The sequence below is a fragment of the Misgurnus anguillicaudatus genome, unplaced genomic scaffold (assembly GCF_027580225.2).
Source record: "Misgurnus anguillicaudatus unplaced genomic scaffold, ASM2758022v2 HiC_scaffold_29, whole genome shotgun sequence".
Lineage (NCBI taxonomy): Eukaryota > Metazoa > Chordata > Actinopteri > Cypriniformes > Cobitidae > Misgurnus > Misgurnus anguillicaudatus.
Window position 1 is genome coordinate 4,922,814 of NW_027395279.1, and position 24,014 is coordinate 4,946,827.

The 24,014-nt window shown below is 38.9% G+C and overlaps 1 protein-coding gene across 3 annotated transcripts in view; it reads left to right on the forward strand.

Moving 5' to 3' along the window:
* The window catches only part of LOC141362798 (histone lysine acetyltransferase CREBBP-like), a 56,440-nt gene that overhangs the window by 23,274 nt on the left and 9,152 nt on the right, over positions 1–24,014 (forward strand). Inside the window, exons 3-21 of one of the 3 annotated variants that reach the window (XM_073865046.1) lie at positions 3,579–3,740; positions 8,245–8,479; positions 8,838–8,951; positions 14,629–14,853; positions 15,096–15,186; positions 15,344–15,481; positions 15,569–15,686; positions 15,777–15,945; positions 16,999–17,055; positions 17,290–17,414; positions 17,767–17,949; positions 18,212–18,526; positions 18,966–19,139; positions 21,578–21,755; positions 21,836–21,954; positions 22,075–22,314; positions 22,690–22,778; positions 23,435–23,545; positions 23,800–23,856. In XM_073865046.1, coding sequence (XP_073721147.1) covers positions 3,579–3,740; positions 8,245–8,479; positions 8,838–8,951; positions 14,629–14,853; positions 15,096–15,186; positions 15,344–15,481; positions 15,569–15,686; positions 15,777–15,945; positions 16,999–17,055; positions 17,290–17,414; positions 17,767–17,949; positions 18,212–18,526; positions 18,966–19,139; positions 21,578–21,755; positions 21,836–21,954; positions 22,075–22,314; positions 22,690–22,778; positions 23,435–23,545; positions 23,800–23,856 — 2,900 coding nt within the window. The remainder of the gene's footprint in view (positions 1–3,578; positions 3,741–8,244; positions 8,480–8,837; positions 8,952–14,628; positions 14,854–15,095; positions 15,187–15,343; positions 15,482–15,568; positions 15,687–15,776; positions 15,946–16,998; positions 17,056–17,289; positions 17,415–17,766; positions 17,950–18,211; positions 18,527–18,965; positions 19,140–21,577; positions 21,756–21,835; positions 21,955–22,074; positions 22,315–22,689; positions 22,779–23,434; positions 23,546–23,799; positions 23,857–24,014) is intronic. The other 2 variants (XM_073865047.1, XM_073865048.1) reach the window with 2 other exon arrangements.

A 24,014-nucleotide genomic window follows, 5' to 3' on the forward strand; every position in this document is an offset into this window, starting at 1 on the left:
GTTTCAATGCAGGTTCAAAGGGCTTTAAACGATCCCAACTGAGGCATAAGGGTCTTATAAAAAAACTATTGTCTTTTTTGCCAAAAAAGTACTTTTTAATCACAACTTCTTGTCTTGCACTGGCACGTGACCTTTTGTTTAACATGATTTCACCGAAAGGTCACGAAAAAACGTATGTGAAACTACCACTCCAGTGTCTACAAATGTGGAAAAAAGGACCGTTCCAACTAGGGATGTTAACTTTTTAAAACTTAACAATTGCCGAAAAAGCAAGCACGTGTGTGCAAAGCACATACAGCTGGTTAAAAATGAAACCAGTTAAACTAGCCATGATAACAGTGATGCTCGATGCCAAACACACACCTGGGCTTTTTAACATCATGCGAGACGAGGCTGGCTGCTAACTAGGGCTGCAGCTATCGATTCTTTTTGTAATCGATTAATCTAGCACTTGATCGATTAATCGGATAAAAAATTGTCATTTATATTTCATTGCGAGATCAAATTGATGATTTTTATCAAAACTACATTGACTCCTTTTACAATCCCACTAGTATGTTATTTAGACAAAATAAAATCTTTTAATTCGCGTGAGGAAGCTGGTGTTTTTACACACACTTTTATGTCATTGGCTATATGCCACTGCTGTAAAGGCTTATTGCACTATTACTGTTAACGATTATTCGATTGATTGATTGATCGTTAATTTAAACGATCATCGAATGTGGGAATTGCATAAATTGACATCCCTAGTTCCAACGTTGTTGTATGTGGAATGATACTAGGTAATGTCTGTGTGTCAGTTTGTTGTTTAAAATGGTCCACAAGCGTGTGTTTTACATATGTAACACGGGACCTTACAACATGATTACGTAGTACGCAATGTCGTGTTGGTGCATCACTTGGCTAGTGCAAGACTGTAGGGTTGCCGCGGTGACGTTATTTTCCCACCGGTTAATCGGCGCGTCACAAACTCTGTGATCCCGGTATCATTGGGTGGGAGGGGCTTATAAATGCGCATGCAGACGGGCACATTTTACATTCACTTTTGAATTATGCAACTGTTTAAATGCAGCGCTTGCGTAAGCTGCGTTAAATTGCGTATGAATTTGCGTGCAATGCGAGTGCAACAGCTGGTTTAATTAAGTGCTTGAGTCAATGTGCACAGGTAATTCTCACATAACCCGCAAGTCCCAAGCAGAGCAACCGGCTACTTCTCCATAAAAGCGCTGCTTCAATGATGGGTTTATTATTTTTCTTGATGAAAAACACAACAACAAAACGATCTCGCTTATATTAAACATCATATATGTATATTATAACAAAAACGAGTAAGCACGCGGATTCTGTCATCATCAGTCAGCTCGCCTCGCAAACTCTGACAGAAATAAATGAAATCTGACACCTGCTGCTCTGTGACGTGACGCGCGTTCAGCTCCGGTAAATTCAGTCAGCAGACATTTTCAGTTCTTAGTGTTTGCTCTCTCTAACGAAACTAAATGAATTAATTACACGAAAATATCAAAACGACGGTGAACGGTGTCGCGGTGGGCAAGTGATTTAACCGGTGAGAGGCTGAAGCACCGGTTATCACCGTTTCACCGACTATCGCGGCAAGCCTACAAGACTGCAAAATTCTGGAATGTTTTCCTCAAAAAAAATTATTTTCTCTCGACTGAACAAAAAAGAAATACATCTTGGATGACATGGTTGTGAGTAAATTATCAGGATTGTTTTTATGAAAGTGGAGTAATCATACGTTTATTGGTTTATTGGTTATTGGAATCTGTGCTGCAGAGCCTGGTGTGAAAGTATTGAATTAAAGTCATACTGTGCAGGGATGTGATTTTTCCGTATAAATAAGGATTTCCGTATTTTCTGACCTTGGTGGGATGACCCGTCTGAATCGCGTAAATCCGATGATTTTTTTTTTTGATGGGGGGGTAATCACGCGCGTGTTGTATGCCCGTGTTGTTGCAAGTGCTGTTGTTGCAAGTGCTTGACAGTATGCCTGCGTTGTCTGTATGCGCGCACTGTCTTTGTGCGCGAGTTTCCCCGTCATCCAACATGGATCCTAGACGTTTTCTGTCTTCTACGTCATACACATCAGGCATGAAAATCCCTCACCTTTCGGCGAGAGCGAATCGAGATGTCATAAGGAAGTCTGCTTTCGAACGGCTCTCGCGCTACTTTGATGTCATCCGCATTTCTGTGTTCTTCGTCATACAAGCTTGTTGAAGATGCGTAGAGCGACTGCCTTCGGGATGTAAAGTCAACACAAAGCGCTGTAAAACTTTCATTGTTGAATATTAAGGCATCAATCAATTAAAACAACATATACACAGACTGACATTGCAAAGTGACCTAAAAGATTTTTTGTTGGAATGGACTTGAACGGATTATAAACATACTCCTCGCTTGTAAGTCACATTGGTCTAACTAGTCTACGGCTGTAAGTACTTAAATGTAAATATGGTGAAACTGCAAAATATTGCATGAAATGCTGTAATAAGAACATACTGACATACTGTTAATAAGAAAGTTTACAGTTTACAGTAACATTTAAGCGATTTTAGACTATTTGAGCGACAAAGATGCTAAAGTGAACTGTTTTCAGTGCGCATACGCACATAAACTCCAAAGCCTATGCGCGTTTCAATAATCACGCAAACACATAATTTCTTTGGGCTTGACAGGAGATATGCGCAAAAACTATATTGTAATATCACAGTCTCTGCAAGTATTCTCACGGTGTTAAAGGGACAGTTCATCTTATAAGAAATGCTTATGTTTGAGTCATTATGTTAATCAAACTACAAGACAAAAGGAAAATCACTTTTATAGCTTTAAAAAGATCAATTATATTTAATTTATAGAATGAAAACAGTGTTATATATTAATTTAATACCGTTTCTCTACCTAATCAATACTGTTAGATCATCTTACTTTATTTGTAACTTTGTTCTTTTCTATTTTATATGCTTGTAATTTCTTTTTTTGTTCTTATTTTATTTTCCCACATCACTTTTTAGCTTATCTGAAAATTATTCAACCCATGACTCAAAAACCATAATGCAATTCATTTCACCAGTACTATATTGTAAAATTAATTCATTTCAAATTATATGTAGGCCTTCAGGTCCACCTTATTCCAAGGCCAACTTAAAATTGTATAACCTTGCGAGTGATAGTCAGATTATGGCAAAATAAAATTATTGCAGATGTAAAATAGTAAGGGAATGCTACTTGTTACAGCTTTCCACATTTATCAACTAATTTAATTAAACATGGTTTCTGTAGTCAAATGTTTACATTTTAAATTTGAAATCTAAATTTTCCGTCAGAATTAAATAATTGAAATAATGGTCATAATGTATTTTCTGCGTATGTTATGGTGTGCATTTTGTTTCTGCCCACGTGAAGGGATGTTAAGTTCCTTCCTTCCTTTTTTGTCCTTGGCCAATCACATGCCTGAATGTGATTTCTCACTTGATTAATTTACTTTGTCTTAGTTCAGACTAATAAAACGGATTACATGCAAATTCTCAGTTTACCTTTGTTTTACCCCCCCTTCATAGATGGGTCTTGCGAATGCAAACGGCTCATTCGGGCAGCAGTATGCGCAGGGTTCAGTGCAGCAGATGACCAGCAGTGGACTAAACGCGCAGCTCCAGAACAAAGCCGTTCTCTCCAACAGCCTCCAGTCCACCCTGAAGGGTGCTTCCAGCGTGCCAAATCTGGTGAGTAGCCGCCCTCCCTCCACAACTGGCTCCAGTTCAGTTCAAAACGCTTCAGGGCCTTTTTTGCTTCCGCACATCATATATGTGATCAGCTTCTCTTAATTTTTTTTTAATATAGCTAATTGCCTTTCTGTTAACACGCAGAAAATTTGCTCACATGATCACAGCAGGAAATTTACCTATATGCGTCACAGCATAATGTGATTTGTTGTATTTTGCATACTAAATACTTTATAACATTAACAATTTAATTGTTGGGAGCAAATAGTTGACAAATATGAAAAATGTATTTTTATATTGGCGCATTGATTAGGCATTGATGGGCTGCACCAACTAATTGATAAAATCGATAATGAAATTCGTTGTCAACACACAAATTCACAAACAAACGCTGGCTAATAAAGGTTCAATTTCGTCCTTAATATAAGTGAGTTTGTATTAGTTTAATTGTTGATGTGTTTAATAATTAAGTGTCTGTTTTTATTACTGTAACAATGCATGTAAGTCACTTCTAACTATTACGGCTTATTTTGTTAATAACGAATAGTGTTCATTCTCATCAAGGTCTAAAGTTGATTCAAATGAGTTTATTAATCTGTGGCAAAATTTCCTCACCAGCCCATTCCTGAAGACTCAATAAATTTTGTTTATTTCTTTTTTGATGTTTTACTATTTAAAAGCTGCACAAACCTTTTTTTAACGATTGAAATATCGCAAAGATAATCTCTGTAGTAGTGTGTGGCCTTTTCAGTTTGAAAAGTACACTTCTACCTGTAAATATCCTATTTTAGTGCCTTATCTAGCTATAATACTTGAAAAATTTAATTTAGTAATATTTATGTTTTATCCGATTAGTCGATTAATAAAAAAATAAATAAATCAGTTGATTATTCGATTATGAAAATAATCGTTACTTGTATTAGAGTTAATCAGACAACAACTTGGTAAGTAATATCTGCAGATAACTGTAGTAGGTAAAGATGACTAGAAATAATTTAAATATGTTGTAGTTTACTGTAGAGACAAAATTCGATAAATGAAATGGAATTCGATAAAATGGTCTATATAGACGGTTTCAGCAGTAACAACATAAGCAAGCGGCTGTCGCAGTCCGCACGTAACTTCCGGTAAACTCCGCTAAGAATAATAACTACAAAGTTCTTTAAACATAGTTTATATATATAACAAGCAAAAAAAAAAACAACACATAGGAAACCAAAACATTTGTTTTTTTCGACGAGACATTTGTTCAAGAGATCAGTTTAGCAACTACAGACCATTAAAAAAACGAAAACCGGAAGTAAGGTTCGGATCCAGATAGGGATGTCAAAATATGCAATTTCCCATATTCGATGATCATTTAAATTAACGATCAATCAATCGAATAATCGTTAACAATAATAGTGCAATAAGCCATTACAGCAGTGACATATGTGACCAGTCACGGAAAGTAGGGACACAAGTCGGATCTGGGGCATTTTGAGTTATTCACAGATTCTGAAAGTGCAGTTTCTAAGCTTTTCAATGATGTGTAACACATGGAAATCTGATAAGATATGGAGAAGTTGTGGCCATTTGAATATAGGAACTCAGAAATACTCGAACCGAGAAAATCGAGACGAAAGGGACTCTTCTTTCCAACTGGGGGAGACAATAGGGCTCATTTACATCTCATTTAGCTAAGCCATACCCCCTGTAAAGCCGTTTTGAGATACATGTTCTAGCATCATATGTAGTATTTTATGACAGAAGTCCAAATGACAACATGCAAAAATAAACATGACTTTTTACCTTTGTTGATCACAAGTCGAATCCAGTCTGTTTCAGATTATCCAATGACCATTTTGTCCACAAATGCGTATATCCGTGAAATATAGATTGTTTACATCAGATTTCGCATGAATGTCAGGTAATACAATATAATATACAATCTGAAGACTATTTACATCGTGGCGTGTAAGGGTATATGAGATTACACTCCGTTAAACACATGAATCCGCCTTCAAAGTTTGTATTTAAAATAGTGAGGCAGTATAATAGATCATCCAAACAGCGCCTTCGAAAACGTGACGTCCTTTAGAGATGTTACCAATCGCTCGCTCGTTCCTCCATCAGCCAATGACTTCATGGAAAATATTGATAGACAAAGCATGTAGCCAATTATATAAAGAATACAACGATCTCTGTGTAACTTCTGTGTGTTTAGACTCATGCTGCGCTGCAGGAACTGACATAGAGATGACGTCAAAGTACCGCGAGAGCGAGTCGAAATTAAACTACTCCGTAAGATATCTTGAAGAGCTCTCGCGGTACTTTGACGTCATCCGACTGCGGCGCCGCATAAAGTCAGTGAAGCGGCTGACGTACGATTCGGCTGACTGTTATTTGTTCCGCCCCAGCTTCTTTTCTTTTTCTTTTGTTTTGCGCGCCCGAGCTTTACAGTCTGGGGAGATGCACGCTATAAGTTTGAAAAAAAAAACTTAGCAAACATGTCTGAGGAACAGGGCAGCCGCGTCACTACAGTCACGTGACTTCACGCTCGAGCCGGAAGAGAAGACAATGCTGAATAAAGTCGTAATTCTGCTATTTTCGGACCAAACTGTATTTTCGATGCTTTAACACAATCTTACTGACCCACTGATGTCACATGGACTACTTTGATGATGTTTTTATTACCTTTCTGGACATGGAAACCGTACATAGATTTTCAATGAAGGAGATAGAAAGCTCTCGGACTAAATCTAACAATAAAACATCTTAAACTGTGTTCCGAAGATGAACGGAGGTCTTCCGAGTTTAGAACGACATAAGGGTAAGTCATTAATTACATTACTTTAATTTTTGGGCGAACTATCCTTGTTTAGTAGTCATGCTGTTCCCTTTGGGGGCGGAGGTGAAAACACAAGCTTATACAGTATGTAAATATACACAGACAATGACGCCCCCCGCTGCACGCTAGAATCTCTGGAAAAACAAGCCTATTTTAACCGCAAAATGTACGCTTTTAAATATACAAAAACTGCTATCTCAAACATGGAGAGGCTTCTTCGTGATCTCAACTAACAGATTCTGCAATAAAACGAAAATCACAAATTTTGAAAAAAAAACTTTGTTTCTCATTTTCTCGAAACTTGTGCTGCCGACTTGTGTCCCTGGTTTCCGTGACGGGTCACATATAGCCAATGACATAAAAGTGTGGGTAAAAATGCCAGCTTCCTCACGCGAATTAAGTTTTTATTTTGTCTAAATAACATGCTAGTGGGATTGTAAAACGAGTCAATGTAGTTGGTGTTTTGATAAAAATCATCAATTGAATCTCGTAATGAAATATAATGACTAATAGACACAGTAAACTCCGCCTCATAACGGGCACGCCGCACAGTCGGATGAAAGTCCGTCCGTCCATGACAAAATAAGTTTTCATTATCATCAAGTGTTATTTTTCTAGTTGTTCACCTTGCTTTCTGAGTCGTTGATACATCGCTTGTTGTAATTATATCCAAGAAGCACACAAAGGGCACTTTTCCCGTCGTCACCTCAGCTTTAGACCTGCGGCGTACTTTCAGCAAAGATGCTTTTATTATGAAGATTTCAACCTTTCATTAGAAAATCCGTTTAGATTTTCGGCATCGGAACCTCTCAGATCCACTGCGGATGCCATTTCGTTGCGTTAGCAGCCAGCCTCGTCTCGAATGAGGTTATAAAGCCCAAGTGAGTGTTTGGCATCAAGCATCGTTGTGATCATGGCTAGTTTAACTTCTTCGCGCTTGTTTAATTTTTTCACCAGCTGTGTATGTGCTTTGCGCAGGCGCCGGACACACGTGCTTGCTTTGTCGACAATCGTTAATTTTTATCGATTTAATTCTTATCGACAATTAATCGAAGATCGATTAATTGTTAACATCCCTAGATCCAGACGTGTATCACGTGCGTCCGATGAAACCGTCTATATAACAGATGCTAAAATCTGATTGGAAGAGCCAAGTTTGAACCCATGTAGTAAGTTATTGACTACCATCTGAAGTTAGTTTCTATTTTGTGTATTTCATTTCCAAACTAAAATCTGTTCCTTGAGACAAAACTACTGCAATAAACTTATCCTCCATTATCCCTAAGAATGTAACCAAATATACTGTCTTATAACTAATGGCAGTTTCACACGGTACGCGGCAAGCGGCAAAATCACCGCGCGACTTCAGCTTTTCTCTTGTATTGGAAGCGTTTTGTGCAGCATTTGGTGCAAATTTGTTTATCTTCAATGGCGCCTGCCATGAAGTACCATGTCCGGAGAAGGGACAGAATTTTGGGTGCACCAGCAAGGCGTGTGGACCAACTCCGCTTCACCTCTGTAACCGCCCCCGTTTGCCGCTTTCCTCACGTCTCCTATTGAAAAAGAACTAGACAATCCGTGTGAAACAGCCTTAACCGAGAGATTTTTGTTGCTTTAATGCACCGTGAATCAGCAATAATGTTGCTTCTGTTTAATCCAATCCTTCTCCTCCAGTTGCAGCAGCAGGTGCCCACTGTGGGCATGGTCCCAGGACAGGGGGGTCCCACAGCCGACCCAGAGAAGCGCAAGCTGATCCAGCAGCAGCTGGTCCTGCTGCTTCACGCCCACAAGTGCCAGCGGCGCGACCAGGCTAACGGCGATGTGCACACGTGTGCATTGCCACACTGTCGCACCATGAAGAACGTACTTAACCACATGACCCACTGCCAGGCTGGCAAATCTTGCCAAGGTAAGTGAGGAACATTAAATGCATGCTCTCTATTTAATTATAATTTAAATTGGTTTAAATTACATGTTTTAATAAACTTCAGAAGCAGTACTCATCATAATTTTTTACTCGCAACATCTTTTCCAAACTCATCTTTGTCAAGTATCTCTTGAAAACAGATGTGTATCTTCACACTCCCGCACACACTGTATTTTTTAATATATAATATAAATATTTTTTTACTCTAACTGTGCTTTTCTAACTTGGGAATGTCCGTTATGGCCCAGTCTGGAGTGTTATTAACCGCTTTTGAAATATTTACTCATCCTGTTTAATTGATATATATTTATGAATATACATTTTCTGTCCATTTCTTCAGTGGCTCACTGCGCCTCGTCTAGACAGATAATCTCGCACTGGAAAAACTGCACCCGACATGACTGCCCGGTCTGTTTGCCCCTCAAGAATGCCAGTGACAAGAGAAACCAGCAACGTAAGTCACCATACATTTAAACTCATCACTCTGTGAAGCACTTTAGTTATGCTAGTGCACAAAATTGACTTATTTCAGAAATGACTGTGCTCATTTTGACTTGTTTGGGGTAATTGTTTGTTTTGGTAACAAAGGTATCTCATTTAGTCCTTAAATATAGCCATTAACTGACCTTATTGTCACGAAACCCCAGGTTGTGCTGGGGCGATTGTCTTAAAATATTCACGGTAGTGTTTTTACAAGTTTACCTTCACAATGCTTTTTTATGGTGAATTGTCAGGAGATGTGTCCCTCTAAAAACAAAAATGGTAACACTTTACAATAAGGTTGTATTTGTTAACATTGGTAAATGAATTAGGTAACATGAACTAGCAATGAACAAAATAATTTCTCTACATGTATTTTAGGAATTTTTTGTTGAAAAAATTCTGATAATTTACTCACCCCCAGGTCATCCAAGATGTTTGTCTTTCTTTGTTCAGACGCGAAGAAATTATGTTTTTTGAGGAAGATATTTCAGGATTATTCTCCATATAGTGGACTTTATTGGACCTCAACAGTTTCAATGCAGCTTCAAAGGTCTCCAAACGATCCCAACTGAGGCATAATGGTCTTATCTAGCCAGACAATCGAGATTTTGGCAACAAAAACAATCAGTCCCTTTTAACCTCAATTTCTCGTTTCGCACTAGCCGTGTGATGCACCAGCACGTCCTTTAATATTATGTAATCACGTCAAAAGGTCCCGCATGATGTATGTGAAACTCTTGCTCCAGTAACATAAGGGTCTTCTCTAGAGAAACAGTCATGATTTTCGCCAAAAAAGTAAGCAGAAGGTCTTATCCAACTAAAACAATCATGATTTTCGGCAAAAAATCAGTACTTCTTAACACTAATTTCTCATCTTGCACTAGCTGCGTGATGCACCAGCGTGACCTTACATATTATGTAATGTCGAAAGGTCCCGCATGACGTATGTGAAACACTCGCTCCAGAGACATAAGGGTCTTCTCTAGTGAAACAATCATGATTTTCGGTAAAAAATCTGTACTTTTAAAAAAAAAATTCTCATCTTGCACTAGCTGCGTGATGCGCCAGCGTGACCTTACGTATAATGTAATCACGTCGAAAGGTCCCTCATAACGTATGCGTAACTACTGCTCAAGTGGCGTAAGGGTCTTATCTAGCGAAACAATCGTGATTTTTGCCAAAAAAGTAAGCATAAGGTCTTATCTAGCGAAACAATCATGATTTTCAGCAAAAAAACGGTACTTTTTAACAAAAAATTCTCATCTTGCACTAGCTGCGTGATGCGCCAGCGTGACCGTACGTATAATGTAATCACGTCGAAAGGTCCCTCACAGGGCCGGAGTGGGGCCACTTTTCAGCCCGGGAGTTTCAGGCCCAAGACCGGCCCACTTTTTCCATAGTGTTATTCCAAATTAGCACTTTTTTCAAATTGGACAAATCAAGCAACAGTTCAGCTCTTACTATAGTTTTTATTAATATCATGGTTAAACAAATAAGGTAAAAGTTAAATAATATTTCACTTAAGATGAGAAGTTAACAAAAATATTCCTCTACACTCTAAAAAAGGCTGTGTTATTTTTGACCCATAATGGGTAAATATTGGACAGAACACATGCTGGGTTAAAAATAACCCAATGTTGGGTTGTTGTTATGCAACCGTGGATTATAATAACCCAACAGTTGGGTTAAAACAACCCAGCATTGGGTCAGTTTTAACCCAGCAGCGTGTTCTGTCCAATATTTACCCATTATGGGTCAAAAATAATCCAGCCCTTTTTGGAGTCTATTCCACAAGAAAAGGTTGATAAATTATTAGCATTGCTAATGCTATGAGGCCTATGATTAATCAGATGCAAATAGAAATATAAAACCCAGTCCTAATTAAAAAAGAAAACAATTTGACAAAAATATTGAATCCAATATTGGGTAAATATATAGCATAACAAGTGATTTATAAGCTTTTTTCGGCTGGTCATTCTTGACTGGGAACACAAAAGGTGTTATAGGGTTCTGAACACAACCTGAGGGTTAAATAACTTTAATTCATATTGTTTACTCATGGCATCCTCATTTTCAGCGGGGAACTGGCTTATCTACTGCTCAGAAGCTGCTTGCATAATATTTGCAAAGTCTATGAATCGCCATGTATACACAAAAGGCTAATATTTTAACCAAAAAAAATGTTGGCTTGTAACGTTAAATAGTTTGACAACGGTATTAGCCGAATAATTACGTTGCTAATGCTAATCATTACTAGGCTTATTTCTCTTTAAGTTACCTGTTGTTGTCACTTTTGTTTGTCCTCTTGAAAATAAATCTGTAAGTTTGGCACATTTGGCAGCATCCTCCTCCAATGGATTTTTTCTTCAACCTGTTTTTACGCCCTCCTCCTCTCAGACGCGTATTGTTACGGTAGGGCCGGCCCAGCCTACCGGAGAAAAGTTTTCTGGGACGTGCTATGGACCGAACCAACTCTATGGGAGGGGAGGGGAAAACTCCTTCACATGGTACAACCCATGCAGAGGCTGCGCGCTGTCAATGTGAAACGTGTGAAGTGTCATTTAAGAGATAGACTCACTAGCGTGACAAATGTAAAAAAAAAAAAACTCGACCGGCCCAACAGTGAAGCGGCCCACCGGGAATTCTCCCGGTTCTCCCGATTACCCACCCCGGGCCTGGTCCCTCATAACGTATGCGTAACTACTGCTCAAGTAACGTAAGGGTCTTATCTAGCGAAACAATCGTGATTTTTGCCAAAAAAGTAAGCATAAGGTCTTATCTAGCGAAACAATCATGATTTTCGGCAAAAAAACGGTACTTTTTAACAAAAAATTCTCATCTTGCACTAGCTGCGTGATGCGCCAGCGTGACCTTACGTATAATGTAATCACGTCGAAAGGTCCCTCATAACGTATGCGTAACTACTGCTCAAGTGGCGTAAGGGTCTTATCTAGCGAAACAATCGTGATTTTTGCCAAAAAAGTAAGCATAAGGTCTTATCTAGCGAAACAATCATGATTTTCGGCAAAAAAACGGTACTTTTTAACAAAAATTTCTCATCTTGCACTAGCTGCGTGATGCGCCAGCGTGACCTTACGTATAATGTAATCACGTCGAAAGGTCCCTCATAACGTATGCGTAACTACTGCTCAAGTGGCGTAAGGGTCTTATCTAGCGAAACAATCATGATTTTCGGCAAAAAATCGGTACTTTTTAACAACAATTTCTCATCTTGCACTAGCTGCGTGATACGCCAGCGTGACCTTACGTATAATGTAATCACGTCGAAAGGTCCCTCATAACGTATGCGTAACTACTGCTCAAGTGGCGTAAGGGTCTTATCTAGCGAAACAATCGTGATTTTCGGCAAAAAATCTGTACTTTTTAACATCAATTTCTCATTTTGCACTAGCTGCGTGATGCACCAGCATGACCTTACATATTATGTTCTCACGTCGAAAGGTCCCGCATGACGTATGTGAAACACTCGCTCCAGAGACATAAGGGTCTTCTCTAGAGAGACAGCCGTGATTTTCGCCAAAAAAGTAAGCATAAGGTCTTATCCAGCGAAACAATCTTGATTTTCGGCAAAAAATCTGTACTTTTTAACAAAAATTTCTCATCTTGCACTAGCTGTGTGATGCGCCAGCGTGGCCTTACGTATAAAGTAATCACGTCGAACTAATTTTAATGGTTATAAATTTTGATTTTAAAAATTAGTTAATGTTTGTTACAGAATTTGCCAAGATTAATAAATGCTGTGAAAGTATTGTTTATTGTTAGTTCATGTTAGCTAATGTGTTAACTAATACAACCTAAGTGTTGCCCAAAAATAATCCACATCCAATCAGTCTCATCTATTTTCAGTAAAAAACTTAAATCTTTTCAGTTGTAAAAAAATGTTTGTCTTTTAAAGCCCCATGAAATTTACATTTTATATATAGACGGTTTCATCCGACGCACGTGATACACGTCTGGATCCGAACCTTACTTCCGGTTTCGTTTTTTTTTAATAGTCTGACTAGTTGCTAAACTGATCTCTTGCACACATGCCTCGTCAAAAATAACAAATTTTTTGGTTTCCTTTGTAATCTATGTGTTTTTTTTTTGCTTGTTATATAAATAAACTACGTTTAAAGAACTTTGTTGTTATTTATTCTTAGCGGAGTTTACAGGAAGTTGCGTGCGGACCGCAACAGCCGCTTGTTTTTGTTGTTACTGCTGAAACCGTCTATACGCTATACTCTAGGTTTAAAAATAAATAAATCGTTTGGTTTCAAAACGAGATCTTGTTTTTAATTGTTCATTCCAATTAATATCAATCAAACTGCAGTTGGTTTGTTTTGATAAAAAACAGCCAAGTAGCACAATAAAACATGATAACATAATTTAATTACAAAATTAAAAACAGAGTTATCTCGTTTTGGAAACCAAACTCTTAAAATATAAACTGGTATGGTCCAATACACTAACAAAATTCTCTCACAAGAATATCTAAGCTTTCAAAACCTACAATTTGGCAAATGCGTTAAAGTTGAATTTTTACAACATCGCCCCACCCTTTCACTTTTCATCAAATTTCCTGTTCAATCAAATGCTCTTTAGATGCTTAAGCGTCCCGCTCTCTGTTTTTGTCACAGTACGTCTTTGGTGGACTGTGCCATAAATGAAACGCTATTGGTTATTTAAAAAAGTTTTGTTGTTGTCACCACATCAAATAATTCTTCACATTCCAAGGCACTTGCCTTTAATGTTGTTATAAACTACCGCATACATTTGTAGTTTTTAATGTAGTTACACTTTAGTTTTCACAAGGCTTACTTCATCTTTAATTCAGCTTAATTTTATTTAATTTCTAATAGTAATTGTTTAAATGTTGCGTATGCAGCCTCAGCAGATGTATGAAGTTTGATGAGATATTTACAGATGAGTGCTGCCCCCTGTAGGTCAGCCGTCACTGCAGCGCTCTCAGTGTGCAAGCACGAAAGAGCAGCAAATTCCGGCAGGCAGCAGGCCTGTAATCTGACACCGCGGGGGAGGGGCTCCACCTCTCATTTATCAGAGTGGGTGGAGCGCAGGGAGGCCCTGCTCTCTGATTGGCCAGGCGACAGCTGACTCGTTTAAATCCCCCTGTAGTGGCAACAGAAGCACGTTCTCTCCGTCCCTCATGCAGTTCTGCTCTTTGCCGCTGTTTAAATGCAACGTGTATCTAGTATAGTTAAAACGATTCAATCGCTTGTATTTACATTTTAAGAGAAAAAAAATGTATTTAGTATTTAAAATTTTTAATAAATTTAATATTAAAACAAAAAGCAAATGTGACGACGTTACTGTCATTTTACGGAGAATTGTGAGTGTCTAATGCAATGCAGCAATAGCACTACCATAAAAACATAAAATAAATATTGCATTTACTATTAATAAATAAACAATAAATAATAATTTAACTTTTGAATATGGAATATGCATCAACGTGCTTAACCTTTTTTCCATCATGTGGCAACCAGTGGTTGGATGAGAGGGGATTAATGGGAAGGAATTAACATTTTGAAATATTTTTAAACATTTTGTGTCGACTATATTGAAAAAACGGAAACACATCTGTTAATCAGCTATTTAACATTTTTATATTTGTTTTGTCTTTGCAGCGATGATGAGCTCCCCCAACGCTGGCATGCCGGCTTCTCTAGGCCCCGTGGGCACCAGTCAGCCCTCTACACCGGCCATCAGCAGCGGCACGCACATAGACCCCAGCTCCATGCAGAGGGCCTACGCAGCACTGGGCCTCCCTTATGGGAACCAGCCGGCTTCGCAGACGCAAGTCGGAGGGCAGCAGTCAACGCAGACCCAGCAGATGCGCAACATGAATTTAGGTATAAACTTCACTTTGAATATGTGTTGATTGATTCAATCTTTCTTGTTCATTATTAACTTCATCTACTGTCATATTGAACCATTTAATAAACATGTCTGTTAAATGATGAAAAGAAACATTGAAATACAGTTAACATATCCCGAAATGTGCCACCTGACGTGATCTGTAAGCTGTACAGTTCATCGCACGAAACGTTAGATTGTGCTTCTTTATCATGTGTAATCCCTGTCACACATTCAGGCCCTAACCAGATGAACATGGGCGGAAACGGTTTGGGTGATCAGACGACCCTTCACACTGATTCCTCTCTCCCTCCATCTCTCAGCAGCAAGTGAGTCTTTTCACCTTTCATCCTTCACCTTTAACCCCAACCATTCAGTCATATAAAAGACAGATATTGCAGCAGGAAATGTTCATGTAAGATTGGAAGATGATAAATGTATTACATATTTCGAGTGATTTATGAATGCATGATCCCACCCCTACAGTCAGATGATGTCCGATGGGTCGAGCATGGGCGGCGCGGGGAACCTTCCCACCGCGGCACCGCTCTCCATGCCTGGCATGAAGAAGCCATGGCATGAGCACGTCACTCAGGACTTGAGGAACCACTTAGTCCACAAGCTGTAAGTCTGACAGGAAGTCATCTTTTATCAAAATAAAGTTAATCTTTACTTACGTTCTCATGTGCATATTTCTTAAACACCCCGCAGAGTTCAAGCCATATTCCCCACACCAGACCCTGCAGCACTGAAAGACAGACGCATGGATAACTTGGTCGCTTACGCTCGTAAGGTCGAAGGGGACATGTATGAGTCTGCCAACAGCAGGGTAAGTTTGCTGAACTATCATGCTAATTATCAAACACCTGTATTTTTGTAGTGCTGGCCTGTTTTTAACTTAAAATGGTTTTGTATTAAGGACGAGTATTACCACTTCCTGGCTGAGAAGATCTACAAGATCCAGAAGGAGCTGGAAGAGAAGAGGAAGTCCAGGCTGTCAAAGCCACCCATGGGTGCTCAGGTTCCACAGCAGCCTGGCCTTCCACAGCCCAACGCTATGGGACCCACACAAGCCATCCGGCCACCAAGTTAGTATATTTATTTGATGGCTTCTTTTTCTGCCATTGCATAGTACCCCACGGTTTAAGTCGGCTCACCTTACTTTGTCTTGGTTAGCTTTTCCATCAAGTTTAGTAACATTTCAGTGTGGGAGGGATTATAGGTGTGTCGTTATATTTGCGCTGCTTACTGCTGTGACATCATCCAAGTGAGAGCGTCGTTGTACATTCCCATACATTTATTTATTTTTCAGTCCACCACAAAATTAAAATTGACCACCACAAATAGATGCTTGCACATCGCGTTTATCACTACCTCTGTCTCACACGATGTACAAACACCCGGAGTGACATGTTTAAGCATATATGCAGACGTGCGCGTCACGAATGTGCCGCCACAAACTGCAAGTCTGGAAAAAACTGGTATGGTGGTCCGGGCTCCAGACTAACTTTTTTCACTAGGAGCACAGTGGCCCCCAACTGGAAATTTTAGGGGCGCAACCAGAAAATTTAGGGGCACACACCGTAAATCAACATGCTAACCAAATTCTCACATTTCTACTAATTTCCACTGTATTACTAATAAATACTTTAATGATAGATGCAGAAAGTACAATGTGCTTTTTCAAATTCAGTGGCACATCACAAAAAAAGGTCAAATTTACTGGTCGCACATGTGCGACTGGATGTAAAATTCAGTGGCACACTCTAAAATTTTGGTGGCAAAATGCCACCATTTGGTGGCAGTCTGTAGCCCTGGTGTTCATTATTTTCAACCTGTGGATGTTTTTCATCGCATAAAGGGAGTTTGGGAATTTGCAGCAAAGCACAGATGACAACAGGTTTACCTGAGACAGCGCAAACTAGCACAAAGCTAAAGCTAATTATAATGCTCAAGCGTTATAGCAATGACGCTGGTAGTGACGATTCTCTCAGACCAATCAGTGATCTACAGTGTTTTCGGGTCACTTTTGGTATCAGCTCGGGTACTATGCAATGGAAAAGCGCCATTAGTGTTTGGGTGACTTATTTTTTGTTTTGGGTGAAAATGATTAAATCTCAAAATATCACTCATTTTCACAGATGGACCTATGCCCAATGTGCCAAATCATTTGATGGCCCGCATGCAAGGCCCCCAAGGTATTGTGTCTTTTTTTGTATTTAACTCGACTTGACTGATGAAGTGTACATGATGACGCCAGAAATATTTATTTTCGTAAATAATATAAATTTTGATTTCATGTTTGTTGTTTAAAATAACATTTATATGCTTTGTGCTGTTTTTAATGTTTCAATATAAGCTCCACAAGGCAAGACCTGCTTACGGCGGTGTTGAGGAGTACTTTTATAATGCGTTTCTATTATCTTTTGCAGGGATGGGACAGTTTAACCCTGTGACAATGCAGAACGTACAGATGTCCCAGTCCCAAGGGGCAGCCCCACGTGCAGTGTCTCCCATGACCCACCCTGGACAGATGGGCATGGGCTCTGTCCCATCGGTAAGCATCGGCTCATTTTAACCAAGAGTCAGACGAATCTATAATGTGGCATTTTATAATTTTGGTTTTAGTGTCAGTAATACTGTTACAGCTGTTTCCTGTTATTTACTCGTGATCTACATTTTACAGTCCCTCCAGTTTTTTGTGATTCTGTGATCGGAAATGTTGCAGTATTATTATTACAGTATTATTATCACTGACTGTTTATTTAATTATTGAATTGAGAACTTCTTAATAATTTAATATTAGGCAAGCTATCCTAAGTAGAGAGAAATTTAGAAGAAAATTATTAGTCATTTTGATTGCATAATATATGCAATTAGCTAAATGTTGATCTTATTGTTTTTTGCAGATGGGTATGTCACCCTCCAGGATGCAACAAACACCAGGCATGATGGGAGGCCACCCAAACAACATGGTGGGCCAGACACCCAGTCAAAACCAGTTCATGAACCAGACGTCATTCTCGGCCTCATCCGCAGGCATGAATGTGAATGTAAACCAGGCCCAGCAATCAGGACAGTCTGCCGTGCAGGTAAGTACTCGGATCCTTTTACATATCCTCTACTCTATTCCTGTTTATAATAATATATCTACATTAATACTAGAGCGCTCAAATGAAAGCATTGTTCTTATATCATAGGTGATTTTTAAATGTATGCTTAAAGTATTCAAAGTTTAAATAAAGCTCCTTGCTTTGATATTCTTTAGTAACATGAATATGTTTGGAGGCCACAGTAGTTTGAGTGTGTATGTGCTTTATCTGAGCCGGTATGCCCTCCATCTTTCCTCTACAGCAGAACTCTAACCTGTCCCTGAATGCCGTGGGCTCCCTGGGCCCCCAGTCCACTCTGCGCTCCACCCCTCCTCCGCCCTCCACCCCTTCAGCCGCTGCTAACCTACAGCTGCTCCAGACCCAGCCTTCCACGCCGGCCTCAGCTGGGGGCCAATCCACGCCCACCCACATCCCCAGTGGTTTGCCCCGCCCTCCCTCTGTCCTGGGCTCCTCTCCTGCCCCTTCCCACCCGCTCACGCCCCTGCAGTCCCAGCCTGAGCCCTCCCTGCAGATGCAGCAGCCCAGTTCTGTGCAACCACAGCAGCCCAGCACTCCGGTGAGGATGGCCGCCAAAATACAGCCTCGTTTTAAACTAATGTTTTACAACTGTCTTATGTGGCTAGTCTCACGCGTGCCATTAGCACATTTATCCTTTCAAATTCCGATTGTATTTCCTTTAACCTTGAATTATTTTGTTTACTTTATTGACACTGAATGCATGGCACTCTGCTTGTAGCAACTGGGTCAGTGTTTACCTAGTGACACATTAATTTGCATCATCTTACCTTTGATAACTAACCTTGGAAAACGTTGACTTTCCTTCCTTTTAAAAGTATTGAATACTCCCAATTCATTTTGCTATCTTTACTATACATGAATATGTTCTTTGTTGCATTTTGCACATCGTTTTTTCCCAGATATCCTTGACACGAGAAAGACCTGAACAATAGTTAAGAACTGCTTGACTTGATACATTTTTCCTGTTTTGTATTTAGCTATCTCAGATGGCCGCTAGCGTTGATAACAGAGTACCCACGCCTGCGTCTGTGGCGGAGAGTCACTCCCAGCAGGCTTTACCTGACTACCCTGCTGCTGAACCCAAATCTGAGCATCAGGAGGAGCAGCAGGAATTTGAGTCCGGAAAGAAGCAGATTGAGGTCAAGACAGAGGTACGACATCATTTCTGAAAAAAAAACCCCATCAACTTTAACATTTATATTATAATGTAAATTATACAGAAACATGCGTTTCTCCAAGTAGCACAGAAAGGAACAATGTTTTATGGTTTCTAGGGCTGCATAACGATTAAACGCAACTAATCGTTTACAGAATAAAAGTTTTCGTTTACATCATATACACTCACCTAAAGGATTATTAGGAACACCATACTATTACTGTGTTTGACCCCTTTCGCCTTCAGAACTGCCTTAATTTTACGTTGCATTGATTCAACAAGGTGCTGAAAGCATTCTTAAGAAATGTTGGCCCATATTGATAGGATAGCATCTTGCAGTAGATGGAGATTTTGGGATACACATCCAGGGCGCGACGCTCCCGTTCCACCACATACCAAAGATGCTCTATTGGGTTGAGATCTGGTGACTGTGGGGACCATTTTAATACAGTGAACTAATTGTCAGGTTCAAGAAACCAATTTGAAATGATTCAAGCTTTGTAACATGGTGCATTATCCTGCTGGAAGTAGCCATCAGAGGATGGGTACATGGTGGTCATAAAGGGATGGACATGGTCAGAAACAATGCTCAGGTAGGCCGTGGCATTTAAACGATGCCCAATTGGCACTAAGGGGCCTAAAGTGTGCCAAGAAAACATCCCCCACACCATTACACCATTGCATTAATCAGAAATTGAACAGGTGTTCCTAATAATCCTTTAGGTGAGTGTATATGTGTGTGTGTAGTATAATTATGTATAAATAAATACACGCATATAAATATATTTTTTTCTAAAAATTATACATGAATGTGTGTGTTTTTATATTAGGGCTGTCAAATAAAATATTTAATGTAGATTAATCGCATGATGAGTCAACTCGGGATTAATCGCAACTTAAAGGCACATTTTTCAAGTTTTTAATACACTAATCAACACAAGCGTAGACAAATATGTATGCTTTATGCAAATGTAAATAAAAATTGATAATAATAAAAAAAGATTTTTTTTAAGGTTCAAAAACCAAAGCACTGCATCAGTACAATTAACGCAATGGTAAAACCAATAGATTTGGCACACACAAATGTTCAATTTTTATGTAAATGCAAGGATCTAATATAATGTTACACATCAGATATTTTTACCCCAAAAGTTAATCAATCATTTACTTAAGACATAACATATATCTTTGTGATTTTTTGTCAAAACGGATATTTTTAATACTGTAATTTTGTCTATATGTGCATATATCAGGGTTGCGTGCTTGTGTGCATGCTTCAGATGTGTCAGTTAGCGCGAGGAAGATCGTTTTTAAGTCTTGTCGTTCTTAATAGTTTTTTAAACCCCAATCAGGTCCCAAACTTTCTCTCCTAATAACTATTTTAACATCAAGCAAGTTCTGCATTTTATTTTCTAATTCCTGCATGTTTTAAAACCTAAAACAAAATCTCTTATGTGGATGGACACGCTTTCTTTGTATTATTTAAGCATTTAGGGTGGTGCACTGTTCAAAAAACATACATATAAAGATCATTTTAGATGTTTGATAACTATTTACTTTTTAAGGCTGCGTCTCAATTTATCAAACAACGTGCTAGACATAGGGTCAAAAAGAATATGCACGTTGCATTAATTGCACGTTAATAAAATTAGTTTTGTTAAAATACATTTTTGTTAATTTGTTATTACAAACACTTTAATTTTGACATAATATACTCGATACACTTACATATATGATATAAACTAGGGATGCATATCAATTAATCGCGATTAATCTATAGCAGAATAAAAGTTTTTGTTTACATCATATATGTGTGTGAACTGTGTATAATAATTATGTATATATAAATATGCACACATGCATGTATAATTTTAAGAAAAAAATATATTTATATATTAAGTATTTATATTTATATATAATATAAATTATACATAAATATACAAATGTATATACACATGTAAACATTGCTTAAATATATACATGCATGTGTGTGCATTTAACTATACAAAGTTATTATATACAGTACACACACATATATGATGTAAACAAAAACTTTTATTCTGCTATAGATTAATCGCGATTAATTGATATGCATCCCTAATATAAACACAAACTTTTATTCTGCAAACGATTAGTCACGATTAATCGTTATATCCAGGAATAAACAGCAGTTAAACCAACATATATTTTAGTAAAACATTTTATTTAGATATAAAATTTCACATAGGGATATCTTTGAACATTGCAGGTGTGGTGCAAACAACGCATTAAATGAGGATAATAAATCAATTCAGACAGTAATTTTAACCAGAAGTGTTGTTTAAACTTTGGTCAAGATTTTTTTCCTGGCCAGAAAAATCACAAATATCTTAAGTATTCAATGAATCACCCGGTACTTGTGTGGTGTTGATTTTGCTTTTCATGTGTCGACAGGATGAAGACGTCAAACCTCCTCAAGTGAAGGAGCAGCCAGAGACTGTTGAAACTAAATCAGAACCGATGGAGGCGGATGAGAAGAAACCAGAGTTAAAGACCGAGCCTAAAGAAGAGGAGGTGTCCAGCGCCAACAGCACCACACCCTCCGGCCAAGCCAGCCAATCACGGAAGAAAAGTAAAAACTTCATTTTGATAAACAATTCAGTTCAAGTGTCTTAACTTCATGGTTGATAACATCTTGATGGTTCCCTGCAGTTTTTAAACCAGAGGAGCTTAGACAGGCCTTGATGCCAACTTTAGAAGCGCTGTATCGGCAAGACCCAGAGTCCTTGCCCTTTCGCCAGCCTGTGGATCCCAATCTACTTGGCATCCCGGTAAATATATATTCATTCTGTTTGTCTTGATATTCAGAGGCCAAGCACATGCTGAAGCTTTAATATTTAAATGTATGATATAATTCACCATGTATTTTTATAATTTGCTCGGTTTCTTAGGACTACTTTGACATTGTGAAGAACCCTATTGACCTTTCCACCATCAAGAGGAAGCTGGACACTGGCCAGTACCAAGAACCCTGGCAATACGTGGATGATATTTGGCTCATGTTCAACAACGCCTGGCTATACAACCGCAAGACGTCCCGGGTCTATAAGTACTGCTCGAAGCTGGCCGAGGTCTTCGAGCAGGAGATCGACCCCGTCATGCAAGGTCTGGGGTACTGCTGCGGACGCAAGGTGAGTATTTCAAATAACGATGACATCACATCACAAAATATATGGGTTGGCTGTACACACAAAACCGCAAGGGTGTCATATTCAGATGTATCCACTCTGGAACACGGTTTTAAAAAAAATAGCAGTTTCAGACTTTCAAAATGCCGGATCCCTCTGGACGAAAACGCAGATACTGTACAAATGTTTTATGTATACTAGAGGTCTTCTACCCAACCCGAAATGACCTAAATAACTTTTTACTTGAACCTAAGATGTATACTTTTTTTTTTTAAAGAAAGGCTTGAGACGAACCCAAGAAAATAGACCAGAGAAATGGAAAAGACCTTTGTCTGTGAATGTAATCATAAAGATTTGCCTTATTTGTGTCCTCCACAGTACGAGTTTTCACCTCAGACGCTGTGCTGCTATGGTAAACAGCTCTGCACCATATCCAGAGATGGCACGTACTACAGCTACCAAAACAGGTAACCGATGGCATGATCTATGATAAGGGAAATTGTAAAGGGAATGTTGGAGATTTGGACAGGGATGCACTGATAAATCAGGCTTATTATCATTCACGCTCATTCATGTAGATGTGGGCCACCTTTAGCTGACCCCATATTGGTTGCACAACAGTCATAAAGTCAGACTCAATGTTTAAATGACATATAAGTACAATGGAAAGCAGTTTATGGATCATCGTTGTAGGATTTAAACCTACAACCTATCAGTTATCAGTCCAGATCTCTAGGTTGCACCACCCTGAGTTCAGCCTCCGTTAATTAATATGATTGGTAATCTACGGTGCATCACATGAAAAACTCCATCTTCCTGTGTGACTTCATAGCATGCGTCTTACCTCCATCACATCATCTCATTTTTTAGTTGTACAGTGACTGACTGTCTTGACTGATTTCTGTTCATTTTTCATTCATGGGTTAATTTACCCAGAGTCATTTGAGTTATATTTTGGGTGAACTACCCAATTGCATGACATAACATCCCATCATTTGTTTTGATATGAATGCTAACGTGTCCTGCCTTGGCCTGTCTGCTGTGTGTTGTGTCTCTCTCCTCTGTTCTGCACTCTTGTGCCGCTCGCCGTGTGCCGGTTTGCCTGTGCTCTTGTGTGCCGCAGTTCACCCAAATATGGCCTTGTCGCCGACAGGTATCACTTCTGCGAGAAGTGCTTCAACGAGATCCAGGGCGACAGCGTCACCCTGGGAGATGATCCCGCACAGCCCCAGACGTACGTATTTCCTGTCACCTTTGAGTTTTAAAACCGTAATTAGGGCTGTAAATCGATTTATGTTTTTAATCGTGATTGAGCTACATTTTTATTATCAGTCCGTTATTGACATTGTTACATGCATTGATATGTGACCCTGTCTGTGATATCCTAACCTGATAATCTATTGATGGCGCATTAAAGCTTGAGTCAGTTTTAAAATAATTTATAGATAGATTTATAGCATGTAATAAATCTGGTTTATTGTTTTTTAGGATGATATCCAAGGAGCAGTTCGAGAAGAAGAAAAATGACATGTTGGACCCTGAACCGTAAGTCACAAAATCTTTAATTGCGCTTTTCATCCGGTTGTGTTTGGGAATTATCTCATGGCAAGTGTAAATACCGTATTTTTCAACAGTTTGCAGCTTTTCTTTGTGCATACTAGGACAACCTACATCACTTGCACTGCATGGTTTACTGTATCTCA